A 16,245-nucleotide genomic window follows, 5' to 3' on the forward strand; every position below is an offset into this window, starting at 1 on the left:
ACACAGACGCTCCAAGTAAAGTACATAAGATGTGACCGAATAAAAATATAGTTTCAAGAGAAATGACCTGATAATTTTGTCGATGAAGAAGAGGATGCCTTGGGCATCCCCAAGCTTAGATGCTTGAGTCTTCTTGAAATATGCAGGGATGAACCACGGGGCATCCCCAAGCTTAGACTTTTCACTCTTCTTGATCATATTGTATCATCCTCCTCTCTGGACCCTTGAAAACTTCCTCCACACCAAACTCGGAACAAACTCATTAGAGGGTTAGTGCATAATCAAAAATTCACATGTTCAGAGGTGACATAATCATTCTTAACACTTCTGGACATTACCCAAAGCTACTGGAAGTCAATGGAACAAAGAAATCCATCCAACATAGCAAAAGAAGCAATGCGAAATAAAAGGCAGAATCTGTCAAAACAGAACAGTCCGTGAAAACGAATTTTTTTGAGGCACTAATACGTCTCCGACGTATCGATAATTTCTTATGTTCTATGCCATATTATTGATGATACCTACATGTATTATGCACACTTTATGTCATATTCGTGCATTTTCTGGAACTAACCTATTAACAAGATGCCGAAGTGCCGGTTCTCGTTTTCTCGCTGTTTTTGGTTTCGTAAATCCTAGTAACGAAATATTCTCGGAATTGGACGAAACGAAGACCCGAGGGCCTATTTTGCCACGTACCTTCCGAGAAGACCGAAGAGCATACGAAGTGGGGCCACGAGTTGGCGACACCACATGGCGGCGCGGCCAAGGGGGCCCGCGCCGCCCGTGGTGTGGGCCCCTCGTTAGCCCCCGACTCGCCCTTCCGCCTACTTAATGCCTCCGTCGCGAAACCCCCGATGCGAAAAACCACGATACGGAAAACCTTATCGAGACGCCGCCGCCGCCGATCCCATCTCGGGGATCCTGGAGATCTCCTCCGGCACCCCGCCGGAGAGGGGATTCATCTCCGGAGGACTCTACACCGCCATGGTCGCCTCCGGAGTGATGAGTGAGTAGTTCACCCTCGGACTATGGCTCCATAGCAGTAGCTAGATGGTTGTCTTCTCCTCATTGTGCTTCATTGTTGGATCTTGTGAGCTGCCTAACATGATCAAGATCATCTATCCGTAATACTCTATGTTGTGTTTGTCGGGATCCGATGGATAGAGAATACCATGTCATGTTAATTATCAAGTTATTACATATGTGTTGTTTATGATCTTGCATGCTCTCCGTTACTAGTAGAGGCTCGGCCAAGTTTTTGCTTTTAACTCCAAAAGGGAGTATTTATGCTTGATAGTGGGTTCATGCCCGCATTGACACCAGGACAAGTGACGGAAAGTTCTAAGGTTGTGTTGTGTCGTTGCCACTAGGGATAAAACATTGATGCTATGTTCGAGGATGTAGTTATTGATTACATTACGCACCATACTTAATGCAATTGTCCGTTGCTTTGCAACTTAATACTGGAAGGGGTTCGGACGATAACCTGAAGGTGGACTTTTTAGGCATAGATGCAGTTGGATGGCGGTCTATGTACTTTGTCGTAATGCCCAATTAAATCTCACTATACTTATCATGTGATGTATGTGCATTGTTATGCCCTCTCTATTTGTCAATTGCCCGACTGTAATTTGTTCACCCAACATGCTTTTATCTTATGGGAGAGACACCTCTAGTGAACTGTGGACCCCGGTCCATTCTTTTAATACTGAAATACAAATCTGCTGCAATACTTGTTTTTACTGTTTTCTCTGCAAACAATCATCTTCCACACAATACGGTTAACCCTTTGTTACAGCAAGCCGGTGAGATTGACAACCTCACCGTTTCGTTGGGGCAAAGTACTTTGGTTGTGTTGTGCAGGTTCCACGTTGGCGCCGGAATCTCGGTGTTGCGCCGCACTACATCCCGCCGCCATCAACCTTCAACGTGCTTCTTGACTCCTACTGGTTCGATTAAACCTTGGTTTCTTACTGAGGGAAACTTGCCGCTGTGCGCATCACACCTTCCTCTTGGGGTTCCCAACGGACGTGTCAACTACACGCATCAGGCACCAGAATTGCTCAGATGAAAATGCTAAAATTGAATGAAAGTTGCATACATATCTGAGGATCACACACAAAAATTGGCAGATTTTTCTGAGTTACCTACAGAGAACCCTACCCAAATTCGTGACAGCATGAAATCTGTTTCTGCGCAGTAATCCAAATCTAGTATCAACCTTGCTATCAAAGACTTCACTTGGCACAACAATGCAATAAAATAAAGATAAGGAGAGGTTGCTACAGTATTAACAACTTCCAAGACACAAATATAAAGCAAAGTTGCTGTAGCAAAATAAACACATGGGTTATCTCCCAAGAAGTTCTTTCTTTATAGCCATTAAGATGGGCTCAGCAATTTTAATGATGCACTCACAAGAAATAGTAGTTGAAGCAAAAGAGAGCATCAAGAAGCAAATTCAAAACACATTTAAGTCTAACATGCTTCCTATGAAAAGGAATCTTGTAAATAAACAAATTCATGAAGCATAATGCAACAAGCATATAAAGATAAAACAAGTGCAGCTTCAAGATTTTCAGCATATAGAGAGTTGTTTTAGTAACATGAAAATTTCTACAACCATATTGTCCTCTCTCATAAAGATATTCAGTAGCATCATGAACAAACTCAACAATATAACTATCAGATGAAACATTCTTATCATGAGCTTCATGCATAAAATTATTACTACTCCCAACATAAGCATAGTCAATTTTATTAGTTGTAGTGGGAGCAAATTCAACAAAGTAGCTATCATTATTATTATCATCATCAAATATAGGAGGCATATTGTAATCATAATCAAATTTATCCTCCATAACAGGCGGTACCAAAAGACCACTATCATTATAATCATCAGAAATAGGAGGCAAAGTATCATCAAAGTAAATTTCCTCCTCAATGCTTGGGGGACTAAAAATATCAAGCTCATCAAAACCAGCTTCCCCAAGCTTAGAATTTTCCATATCATTAGCAACAATGGTGTTCAAGGCGTTATACTAATATCATTGCTACTAGCATGCAAATAAGATTCCATAGGTTTTTTAATTTTCGCATCAAACCATCCATGTCTTAATTCAGGAAATAGTTTTAAAAGCTCACTGTTGCTTTCCATTATGCCAAACTAGTGAAATAAAAACAAGAAACAAAAAAGATGCAATTGCAGGATCTAAAGGAAATAGCTTCGAGCACTTACAACGGCGCCGGAAAATAGCTTAGTTGCCGAGATCCGGAGTGTGAGTGCCTTTTACCTTTCCTCCCCGGCAACGGCGCCAGAAAATACTTGATGCTGTCCAGGACTGGCGCGTGGTTGACGAGGGAGGAAATCTCTGTTGTGTAGCTTTTCGTTCCCCGGCAACGGCGCCAGAAAATACTTGATGCTGTCCAGGACTGGCGCGTGGTTGACGAGGGAGGAAATCTCTGTTATGTAGCTTTTCGTTCCCTGGCAACGGCGCCAGAAAATAGCTTGATATCTACTCACGCTTCTTTTCCTGTAGACAGTGTTGGGCCTCCAAGAGCAGAGGTTTGTAGAACAGCAGCAAGTTTTCCCTTAAGTGGATCACCCAAGGTTTATCGAACTCAGGGAGGAAGAGGTCAAAGATATTCCTCTCAAGCAACCCTGCGATCACAATGCAAGAAGTCTCTTGTGTCCCCAACACATCCAATACACTTGTCAGATGTATAGGTGCACTAGTTCGGCGAAGAGACAGTGAAATACAAGTGGTATGAATGAATATGAGCAGTAGTAACGGCACCAGAAAATAGCTTGTCTGGCGTGCGATTGATGGTAGTAATATTGCAGGAAGTAGAGATGCAGTAAAACAGTAAACAAGCGATGATTGCAGTATTTGGAAACAAGGCCTAGGGATCATACTTTCACTAGTGGACACTCTCAACATTGATCACATAATAAAACCACTCTACACTCTCTTGTTGGATGATGAACACCACTAATTGTGTAGGGCTACAAGAGCACCTCAATGCCGGAGTTAACAAGCTCCACAACATTCGATATTCATATTTAAATAACCTTAGAGTGCATGATAGATCAACACAACTATACCAAGTACTAACATAGCATGCACACTGTTATCATCACACTATGAAAGGAGGAATAAATCACATCAATACCATCATAGTAATAGTTAACTTCATAATCTACAAGAGATCACAATCATAAACTACGCCCAGTACTACATGATGCACACACTGTCAACCTTACATCATGGAGGAGGAATAGAGTACTTTAATAACATCACTAGAGTAGCACATAGATGAATAGTGATACAAAGCTCATATGAATCTCAATCATGTAAGGCAGCTCATGAGATCATTGTATTGAAGTACATGGGAGAGAGATTAACCACATAGCTACCGGTACAGCCCTTAGCCTCGAGGGAGAACTACTCCCTCCTCATGGGAGACAGCAGCGGTGATGAAGATGGCGGTGGTGTCGATGGAGATGCCTTCCGGGGCACTTCCCGTCCCGGCGGCGTGCGGGAACGGAGACTCCTGTCCCCCGGATCTTGGCTTCGCGATGGCGGCGGCTCTGGAAGGTTTCTCGTACCGTGGCTTTTTCGTCTCGAAGATTTAGGTCAGGGGGCTTCTTATAGGCGAAGAGGCGGAGTCGGAAGGGTTACGGAGCCGCCACACAATAGGGGGGCGCGGCCCCCCTCTTGGCCGCGCCGGCACCCTGTGTGGTGGGCCTGTGGCTCTCCTCTGGTCCCTCTCGGGTGTTCTGGAAGCTTCGTGGAATTTTAAGATTCTGAGCGTTGATTTCGTCCAATTCCGAGAATATTTCCTTACTAGGATTTCTGAAACCAAAAACAGCAGAAAATAGCAACTGGCACTTCAGCATCTCGTCAATAGGTTAGTTCCGGAAAACGCATAAAATCATCATAAAGTGTGAACAAAACATGTAGGTATTGTCATAAAACAAGCATGGAACATCAGAAATTATAGATACGTTGGAGACGTATCACAGCCTCTCAGGCTTACTGGACTCGAAGCGGTACCAGGCCGGTACCGGCCCGGTAGTACCGTAACCCAGTTACAGTACCAGGCCGGTACCCAGGCCGATAGTACCGCTGGCCCACTTCTTCTTCCTCTCTTCGGCCCAGCCTTTCCCAGCATCCACCGCACCTGGCCGTCTCCGCCTCCCGCACTGGGCCGCCGCCCCCACGTGGCCCGCTTGCGCCTGGCAGGCCGCCGCCGCAGCCGCAGCATGCGCTGCTCCCGCCCGGGCCTCGATCGCCGTGGCGTTGACCGCAGGAAGAGCGGGGCTCGATCCCCTCGCTCGCCCGACCACCTCGAGCGTTGCGCCCTCTCCCGCTCGCCTCAGGGTGGGCATAAAAACCGTGAAACCGAAAACCGAACCGAAGCCGAAACCGAACTAACCGAAATCTCGGTTTTTTTCATTAACCGCTATTTTTTCGGTTTCCATTTATACTAACCGAATTAAATTTGGTAGAATTCGGTTTTTAGCCCCACCAACCGAACAAGACCGAATAGACCGAATTGAGTAACCTACCATCAATTTGTGCATAAACCGATCATTCCATAGAAGCCCAATTGCGTTTGATGTTCCAAAAATTGTTCATTAAATGTATGACTTTGGTCTTTCATGTACTAGCTTTTTCTGAATATAGCATGAAGCCTGCATAATAGAGCACGTCGCTCGAAGTCTTAGCTACCCCTTTTAATCGCTCACGAGTGATGCACCTGTACCACGAGTGCCGCAGCCTACCAAATAGCATCCCTCCACGATTGGTGCTCATTTGTCGATTTCTTGCGCAGTTGATGCTTTTTGTGTTGATATGTCAATCACTATTTGCTTTCTTCGGTGATGCCTACTATTTGTTCAAGTGAGTAGGTTCATTCGGTTTTAACCGAAAACCGAACCGAATTTGTCGGTTAACCGAATCTTCGGTTTCCTAATTTTTCATGCCAATTTCGGTTACCATTTTTGAAAACCGAATTTGTTCAAAAACCGTAAAAACCGAACCGAAATTTCGGTTAAAACCGAATGCCCACCCTGACGCTCGCCAACTGCTACCGCTTGCTGCGCGCGCTGCTGCTGCTCTGCACCACCTGCCGCACTGCCTTCCGCGCTGCTCCAGTGCATACCGCATGCATGCATTGCTGGCCCTGCTCTCTCTCTCGCGCATGCACTCTGTTCTTTTTGCCCAGATTCAGAACACAAGCGCAGAGCGGTACTACCGGTTTGGGGCGTTTTCCAGCTGTTTTCTGCGCAGATCGCGCGCGAGCGGTAGTACCGCTCTGACAAGCGGTGTCGGGGGGATGCCCCCAGTATGGCAAAGTCCTCGAGTTTACAAGCGCGCATCACTTCGCGGATCAAGAAAAGGTGTCACGGATCAAAAGATACGGAAGAAAGAAGATAAAAGAAGAAGAACCAGCCGTTGGGCCGGCTTCCGACTCGCGCGGCCCGTCCGGCTGCGGCCTCCCCGGCTGGCTCCCGCTCCTGCCCGGGTGGGCCGGCTTTGCCCGTGGTCGGCCTGCTCCAGCTTCGCTCCGCGGCCGGGCCGACTTCCGGCTCCCCGCGGCCCATCCGGCTTCATCCACTGCTCCCAGGCCGACTGGAGGACGCCTCTTCTCGGGCCACGTCCGGCTGGGCCGCCCCAGGCCGTCGCTCGTCCGGCTTCGGGGGCTGCACGAGGCCAGCGTCCGGCCGACTCGCCCAGGCCACGATCGCCTCCTCCTGTGTACGGGGTCCTCCTCCCTCGCGCCCGCGCGCCCCCTACTTCTCTAGCGCTTAGCTTATTTCTTAAATGGGCCGGCCCAACTTCGACTGTTCTGATCCCGCGTCGTTCCCCCGCTCGCGTGAGTTGTCCTTAGCGGGCCCTTTTCAGCTCGTTCGGACTGCTGGTGCTACCATTGTTGGCTGGTGGGATTATAAATCGGTGTATTTTTCTGCCAACTTCCGATGTGGTACTATTCTTCCGGGAGGCCGAACGAAAAAACGTCCGCTGAAGGATTTTCTCAATGGGCCGCGCTTTGTGTTAGCCCATTTAAAGGTTTAAGTTGTTTCCGTTCGTTTTCTGAATGGGCCGCAGGTAGCGCGCAGCTTCAACGATCGATACGGCCCGGATCGCTGCTATTAAGCTGGTATCAATTTCCCTAAAGAATCGAGGTGGGACTAAAATTAAGTTAGCATTCACCGGGTGCTGCATGCATGCAATGTTTCACGCGTTGGCCGCTGTCACCTGACTAGCTAGCTGTCCATTGTGAGTCTGCGACGTGAGCCGGAAATTAAACCTATGCGAATTAAGCTAGCTATCCGTTGCGTGCCTGCGTGTATACCGTACGTACGTAGCAAGCTGTCCGCTGCGTGTATACCGACATACCGTAGGTGGCTAGCTGTCCGCTGCGTGTATACTGTACGTAGTCAGCTCACAGTAGCCTTGCCTCACGTAGCTAGCTAGCTAGGTTGCTTTGCTTTTTTTTTTCCCTTTCATTAGCTTAGGGTCACTATATTTATTAACAAATAAAAAACAGAGGAAGTTAGCTGATTTCTATCTTGACTTGACATGTACCTAGATGAAAACGTAGGGGAACAATAGCGTAAACTGTGCGGAACAAGAACCTAAACGGAGGGGAACAACAACCTACACGAAGGGGAACAACATGATAGAGAGGAACAACAACCTAGATGGTTGGGAACAACAGCTTAGACGGCGGGGAACAACAGCTTGAACAGAGGGGAACAACAACCTGAATGAAGGGGAACAACATCCTAGACGACGGGGAACAACGGCCAAGATGGTAGGGGAACAACAATCTGGTTGGAGGGGAACAACGGTCTAGACGACGAGGAACAACAACCTAGACGGTAGGGAACAAACAGTTTAGACGGTGGGGAACAACATCTAGATGACGGGGAACAAACGGCCAAGATGGTAGGGGAACAACAATCTGGATGGAGGGGAACAGCGACCTAGAATAGCGGGGAACAATGACATAGACCGAGAGGAACAACGACCTACACAAAGGGGGAACAATAGCCTAGACAACGGGGAACGATGACCTACATGGAGGGGAACAACGGCATAGATGGCGGGGAACAACAACCTAGACGGTAGGGAACAAACAGTTTAGACGGTGCGGAACAACATCCTAGACGACGGGGTACAACAACGAAGATGGTAGAGGAACAACGGCCTAGAATAACGGGGAACAACGACTTACACGAAGGGGAACAATGACATAGATCGAGAGGAACAACAACCAACACGGAGGGGGAACAACAACCTAGACAGCGGGGAACAACGATCTGAATGGAGGGGAACAACATCCTAGACAACGGGGAACAACGACCAAGATGGTAGGGGAACAACAATCTGGATGGAGGGGAACAACGGCCTAGACGACGAGGAACAACAACCTAGACGGTAGGGAACAAACAGTTTAGACGGTGGGGAACAACATCCTAGATGACAGGGAACAACGGCCAAGATGGTAGGGGAACAACAATCTGGATGGAGGGGAACAACGGCCTAGAATGGCAGGGAACAATGACATAGATCGAGAGGAACAACGACCTACACGGAGGGGGAACAATAGCCTAGACAGCGGGGAACGACGACCTACACTGAGGGGAACAACGGCATAGATGGCGGGGAACAACAACCTAGACGGTAGGGAACAAACAGTTTAGATGGTGCGGAACAACATCTTAGACGGCGGGGAACAACAACGAAGATGGTAGGGGAACAACGGCCTAGAATGGCGGGGAACAACGACTTACACGAAGGGGAACAACACCCTACACGGAGGGAAACAACAACCTACACGAAGGGGAACACCATCCTAAACAGAAGGGAACAAGAGCCTAGACGAAAAGGAACAACACCCTACACGGAGGGGAACAACAACCTACACGGAGGGGAACAACATCCTAAAACGGAAGGGAACAATAGCCTAGACGAAAAGGAACAACCCTACACGGAGGGGGACAACAACCTACACGGAGAGGAAACAACATCCTAAACGGAAGGGAACAAGAGCCTAGGCGAAAAGGAACAACACCCTACACGGAGAGGAACAACATCCTAAAAGATGAGGAACAACAACCTAGACGAAAAAGAAATAATAGACTAGACGGAAGGGAACAATACATGAAAAGAAGAAGGAAAAAAACAAAAACAAAAAAGAAAGAAGAAAAGGAGAAGTGTAGGAAAAAAGGTTAAAGAAAAAATAGAAAGAAAAAAACGAGTAAAAGAAACATGTATAAAATAAAAGAAAATGGAAAACGAAATACCTAAGAGGAGAAAATAACGCTCAGGTCAAAAAAGAACGAGCAACTAAACGCTGCCTACTAGAACCAACTCATCCTACTCGCGCCGGGATGAATAAATAAAGTTTATGTGCATTACTAACAAACTTGGCATCCCTGCCCCAGCGGCCAGCTGCTCAGTCGCCGTCTTAATCACCCGGGATCGAATCCCGGCCCGCACCGTAGTTTGTATCCTTTTTACGATCATACGCCTCCGTAAATGGATCGGCCCACGAACGCGAGCCATTCAGCGAAACGGTGCTCGGCAGCGCGCGCGCGCCAGCGAGCAGTTTCCTGTGTACGTGCCAGCTGCCCCATGCGCGCATGCATGGCCGGCCGGCTCCAGCTGCTCACGTACAAGTGCTGGCTAGCTTCGATCCTCCCAGGACGTGGCCAGCTTCCAAGGTGATAGCTCATGCGTATACATGGCCGGCTCCATTCCATCCTCACGCCCGAGCCAGCTTCAAGCAGCGTCAAGACACAGGACAAGCATCGAGATGCTCTGCTACGTACATCAACGAGAAGACAAGGCAACGTGCTACACTGCCAGGCTATCGATAGGCTGTTGTAGTGCAACAGTAGCACTGTAGCGCACAGTTTGATTAGATCCCAGTAGTCATTTCATCAGCAGTGTATGTAGGGCCTTGTGTCTCCTGGGTGGCCAGCCATATAAGCACACCAGGGGAGCCTCTCACGCTCATTCTCTGGAGGGCTCATACGCCTCTCTCTCTCTCTCTCTCTCTCTCTCTCTCTCTCTCTCTCTCAGCTCACATACGAGCAGCCGGCCAGGCTCTCTCCAAGCCGGCCAGGCTCCCTCTTAGCTCACAGTAGCTTCTTCCTTATCAGGACAAACAGCTCAAGGAGCAACTCTGTACCACTCATATGTGCTCATATACATCAGACATGCAGGAGTAGGGGTTTTACCTCCACCGTGAGGGCCTCGAACCTCGGGTACATCGGCGTGTGCCGTGTACCAATCCTGCATCCAGATACCGTCGACGCCCATACAGGAACCACCTCTCTTTAGCTACCCCGTAGCATATGCCGTGACGATACCACGACAAGCGGTAGTACCGCTTTGGGCGCGGATCTGACCGTTTTTCAGCCCCAACAGCTATATTTCTGGGTCCCCTATATATACCTCTTTTCCACCTCCGACCAAACTAACATGCCCCTCCACTCTCTCTCCTCCATTGTTGACCTTGGGTTCTTTCTTCCTCCTCTTGATCCCCCACTATTTGTTGCATATTTTTGGGGGAAAGGAGAGAGGAGATCTAGATCTAGTGCTTCACTAATTGAATCCCTCTCAGTGAGGGGATCTTGCTAGATCTAGATCTTGGAGTTTCTTGGTGTTTCCCCTCACTTTGTTCTTCCTCCCTTATTCCCCCAATAGCTTCTTCTAGCTTTGTTGGAATTTGGGAGAGAAGAACTTGGGCATCCTAGTGGTGTTCTTAGCCATTGCATTAGGTGCATCGGTTTGTGTTCTCTCCGGGGTTTCGATCTCGTAGAGTGTGTGTTCATCCTTAGTGGTATTCTATTCCTTAGTGGATCTTGGTGGTAGGGTTCCTTTAGTGAAGCATTGGAGAAGAGTTCCTTGGTGGAGCATTGGAAGGGTTCCTTTGGTGGAGCATTGGAAGAGTTCCTTTGTGGAGCATGTAAGCCTCTTGTGGCACATAGCATCCTTTGGTGGAGTTGGTTTTCTTGGTGGTGTGTTGTAAGCCTCTTGTGGCCGTGTACTTGAGAGCCTCCTTGTTGTGGAGTTGTCTCAAGCCGATACTTGGCGTTTGCTCAAGCGTGTAAGGGTACCAGTGACCACCCCAAGGTTCCTTAGTGGATCGAGGCTTTCCTTTGGTGGAAAGGCTCGAGGAGAATACGGTGGCCCTAGTGGCTCATTGGAGTGCCACGTGCCTCCACACCGCTCCAGATGGAGACGTAGCACCTTAGAGTGTGAACTTCGGGATACATCGTTGTTTCCTCGTGCACCGGTTACTTCCCAACTCGAGCTCCTTAACCTATGCGCTTTACCTTGTTATATCTACCTTGCTTGATGTGCTTACCTAGCTTGTTATTACATTGTGCTCATGATGCTAGCATAGGTTGTTGGTGCTCTTAGGCAAACTCCTAGTTGATAGGCCTTGAGCTAAACTAGTAAACACTTGTGTAGTTTTATTCCGCCTAGTTTAGCTCTCAAGTAGAAGTTTTTATACACCGCCTATTCACACCCCCCCCTCTAGGCGACATCCTAGAACATTCAATTGGTATCAGAGCTAGGGCTCTCTTATCTTGTTGGGCTTTACCGCCTAGAGAGTATGACGTCGACTAGAGGATTAGTGCACATTTCCACCTTTACATTTGATGGCACTAATTATGATGCTTGGAAATTCTACATGCTTGATTATTTTAGGGGCATGCACCCTTATGTGGAGCGAATTCTTGATATGGGTTTTTCTCCTCCTAAGGATCCACAAAATCCAACCTTTGAAGAGAAGAAAAACTCTTATCTAGATGCTCAAGCTTCGGAAATTTCGAGACGAATAAAATGAGCTAAAGTGGAACACCAAGAGGTAAACAGGCTGGGAAAGAGGGCTTGTGGCGCGCCCTCTCCCTATGGGCGTGCCACCAAGTGCCTTTTCGCCATTGTTCGTCCGATTCGCCTCAATCTCACGCCCACGAACTTCGGTTGACCTTAGAAACCCTATATATACGACCCCCAGGGTTTCGTCGAGGCTACAGAGGTGGAGATAAAAAAAACACATAAAGGGTTAGAAGGCCGCTGCCACGCGGAGATCAAAGGGGGAAACGTTGCCGGAGGAATCGCCTCCGGTGGACTCCACCCCCTCCGGCGTGGACATCATCATCATCAACAACAACACCCTCTGCACCATCTTCATCTACCCCTTGTAATCTCTAGGAAAACATGATGTGTGAGACAATCTAACATTTTCCCATGATGTATTGTATCTCTATGTCTTTGTTTGAGTAGTGACATGTTCTTGGAAACTGTGAGATAATTTGTTGATGGTTGCATATAAGTATTTATTATCTTCTATGATGATCACTTGTAATGATATATGAGTGCGGACGTATATTGGGGAATGCATGAGGTTGTCATAGTTGCATGATGATAGGAGGAGAGACAATCGGAGCTTGAGAGAAACCATGTCTCAATTCTTAGATTCATGTTTTGTTAATTCAAGGTTAATCAACGGGGGGTGTAACTATGGGGACCTTTAAACTTACAATGGTGGTTGGACTTAAAATCTTAATAATTTCCTTCTTTACTCTTAATTGGCCTTGGGATCAATCACTAGTTGTGTATTTTCTCATGTTTATGGCTGCAATAATCTATGGCGCCTCTCTAGAAGAAACACTAAAAAGGACTATACTAAGTTTCACTAATTATGACAACCATACAAATGAATTATCAATTTTCCTAAACGAGTTACTCCCTTGAGTTACTTCATCTTACTCCACTTCACGTCGCTTCACTTATCTTGCATTAGTTTTAATTTTTTCATTTTATTTTCGAGTGCTTATAGTTTATAGTAAAAATCACTTCACGAGACACATACCATATTTCCTAACTTTGCATAGAAGGCCACATAAGTGGGTTATAGGGCTTTAGAGAATAGATAGTTTACCTTCGACTCCTCGTGGGTTTGACACTCAAATACTTATCGAATTGTACCGTGGTGATCCCTTGCACTTGGGGGTTATCAGCTGTGGGGCGCCAGGTGGCCTACGTAGGGTGCGGGAGAGGCCCATGAGTTGTGGGAGCCTGCTTCTTATTCTTTTCCTCCTCTTTTTTTCTTTATTCCATATATTTCGATGCGTTGCATCTTTTCTTGATCTGCGAAGTGTCGCGCCTTGCCTATCGCGAGTCATCCCCTCGACATTAGCCCTCCGAGCCTACGAGGAGTCACGCGGAGGGTCCCAAGTGTGATGTGCTGATGTAGACAGATGTAGGTGATGATGTTGTCGAAGACGGCGAAGTGCCACAAAGGCATGGCTGGAGTGAGAGGATCGGAGGGACCGGGGCTGGTCACAACCACATGACATCCGCATGGGAGGAAGTCAGCGAGCCGGGGAAGGCCGCGCCGATTTCGACCTCGCGCGCCCAAAAAAAATTAGTGACAGTACCAAGTCATTATACAAAGCCATTAAACAGATGTGAAGAGTTGATCAAATGGATGAACTAATACAAGGAAACACATGCAGTGATATGAGCAATCCACTTAGGAAAGTACATAAATAACACAGATCGACGGGGTATCACTCCTGTCGAAGGAGAAGGACTAACAGATGAAGTAGAGGAGTACCAATCAGAGAGAAGGGGCATTTTTTTGAGGACGGATCTCCAAGTAAACTGATAAGCAAATACTGGCCAAACACGCTAAACGGTTGGAAAAGCAATTCTGCCATTGATACATTGGGTCGGCCCAATTGTTCGTAATTGTGCGGAACGAGCACGCTCCCTTGCGCCAAAGGAACGATACCTGGCGCCCGGCCAGGCCCGGTCCATATCCACCCCGTCGACTTGTTGGTCTAGCCGCTCCGCTCACACTCGCGCAGTAACACAGCACAAACTTCCCCCAAATCCACCCCGAACCCTAGGTTTAGCCTGCGCCGCCGCCCCTCCGATTTATCCGCAGGCGTCGCCTCCGCCGCCCCCTCTGATGGATCCAGGCACGCTGCGCCGCAGGGTCCCCTCCCTGGATCAGCAGAAGGAGGTCTTCGAGGTCTCCACCAAGCCTCCATCCGCCGCCGTGTCCACCGGGCATTCCGAGCTGCGCAGCCTTCTCATCCACTCAGTGGTGTTCGCGGTGGTAATCCCTTCTTTGATCTCCTACTCCGGCGGCGAGCAGGTGCGAGCCAGCTGGACATTGTCCCTGTTTGTTATCCTATACCTGTTTGGCTGCTCCGTCTCCTACTCCACCTCGTCTACGCCCTTAGCCAAGATGTTTTTTGCACTCTCCTATGTCGGCCTGCTAGCGTTTGTTGTGCACACTTTGTTCAGTAGTGTGCTGGGCGTGGTGTTCATCTATTCAGACTCCATCCTAGCTGCTGGCCTCTTTGGCAGCGTTCTTGCCCAGCACAGGGAGGTCAATGGAAGAGAGACTGCAGCCGCCGTTGCTTTCTCGAAGGCCCCCTTTACCCGCATATACTATAGGCAGGATGGGATCTACCCCTTCTTAGCTTTTTTTGCCTTGTTTGGTGCTATATGCTGGGTCATGCGTCCAGAAGGTCACTACGATGCCCTCACCACTGTGATGAACCTATTCGCAGCCATTGCATGCCTAGAATTCATTCTGACTGTATGTGTCCTAGGCTGGTTAAATGGAGCTGTCTTTGGTATGGATAGCGCTCCTCCTGTAGTCTTTATCTTTGCCGCCATAGGCATGCAATTCCCTATCTCGTATCTTCTCGGCGGCAAGCTTGTCGCGGCCATCATCTTGTGGCTGTGTGTTCTTGCGTCAACCGCGTTTCTTGGATACTACCTCAGGGTTCATGCCACCTACGAGCAGATGATGTTCACTAGGTTTGCGCTGTCAACTTAGCTGTTCAAATATGTTGGTTTGCAATTATACGGTTTGTAATCAAACTTCTCTCTCTCTCTCTCTCTGTGCAGGGATGCTATGAAAATCAGGAATGCCAGGACAATCAGGAACTCTGCAGGAGTTGTGCCTACCAAATCGAACACTCCAACTCCAGCTACAGCTTCATTCACCAAGGAGACGAACACCGATGCCTCTGCAGCAGCTGTGTCTCCTTGACGATCAAAGCTACGGCTTCATGCACCGAGGAGATGAAACGCTGATGCCTCTGCAGCAGCCGCGTCTCCAGACAAGCAGACGATCAACCAGTTCGCTGCATGATTTACCACTGTTTGATGGTTCTATATATATACTAATAGCTGGCGGATGCAATTATTCTAAGAGACTGCTAGTACTACATGGTATCCCTAGCATATACATATTATTATTGTAATGAACTGGTGGAATCGTTTGTAGATGGAGCTAGTATGTGGAAGTACTAATGCGAAGAGGTCCTTCTAGTCCATTGCAACCATATGACACTAGTATTATCTTATTGTGATTATCTGATTATGAATATCTCATCCTAAATGCTTTATGTACAGTTGTGCCTCTGTCTTGTGTAGTCTCACTTAATTGAAAGTAAAATCAACCCAGAACTGCTCATTGTTGCGTGTAGATCAGATACAATATCTGATAGAGATTGTGTACCTTTGGTTCCAAATTCACCTACATTACATACGTTTCCATCTCGTCCAGCATGGAAACCTACAGTGGGCGGTAAAGATTAGTTGGGTGTGAAGCCTTTTTTTTTTTGAGATATGGGTGTGAAGCCTTAGTTCAAGTGTTCATTACATGATACTTTCAAGATAGCTTTACTAGCACCAGCTGATGTTTTTTTTTTTGAAAGCAACCAAGCTGATGTTGTTGTTGCAAGGAAATGGAACTTTTCCGTCTGGTTAAGGTTTTTTTTGGTCTCTCACGGTGCCGCCACATTGAGTCTTTGATTTCCCAATTATTCCCCCTCACTATCGTTGATCGCTCGGGCTGACTTGGGACAGTCTTGTATTGTTGCCTGGCCTTGGCTTTTGCCTGCAGGGAAGGGCTTGAGGTTTTTGGGGCGAACATTGTCATCCGAGACTAGGGTTCCCAAGACGGCGACGGTTCAAACATCTGCATCGTCGAGCGGAGGCGAGAGTAATATTGAGCTGATGATGAAGCCGACACATTGAGTCTTTGATTTCCCAATTCTTCCCCCTCACTATCGTTGATCGCTCGGGCTGACTTGGGACAGTCTTGTATTGTTGCCTGGCCTTGGCTTTTGCGTGCAGGGAAGGGCTTGAGGTTTTGGGGGCGAAGGTCGTCATCCGAGAC

The 16,245-nt window shown here is 47.7% G+C and overlaps 1 protein-coding gene across 2 annotated transcripts; it reads left to right on the forward strand.

Annotated features, from left to right (window-relative positions):
• The first annotated feature begins 13,934 nt into the window (after window positions 1-13,934).
• LOC124667278 lies at window positions 13,935-15,289 on the forward strand. Of its 2 annotated transcripts, XM_047204580.1 has the most exons (3): window positions 13,935-14,876; window positions 14,967-15,091; window positions 15,125-15,289. In XM_047204580.1, the coding sequence occupies exons 1-3, from the start codon at window positions 14,014-14,016 to the stop codon at window positions 15,145-15,147; spliced, it is 1,011 nt and encodes a 336-aa protein (XP_047060536.1). In that variant the 5' UTR covers window positions 13,935-14,013; the 3' UTR covers window positions 15,148-15,289. The 2 variants fall into 2 exon arrangements, with proteins under 2 accessions (XP_047060536.1, XP_047060537.1); XM_047204581.1 differs by having other exon boundaries at window positions 13,937-14,876; window positions 14,967-15,289.
• Window positions 15,290-16,245: the final 956 nt, after the last annotated feature.

Source organism: Lolium rigidum, chromosome 6 (genome assembly GCF_022539505.1).
Source record: "Lolium rigidum isolate FL_2022 chromosome 6, APGP_CSIRO_Lrig_0.1, whole genome shotgun sequence".
Lineage (NCBI taxonomy): Eukaryota > Viridiplantae > Streptophyta > Magnoliopsida > Poales > Poaceae > Lolium > Lolium rigidum.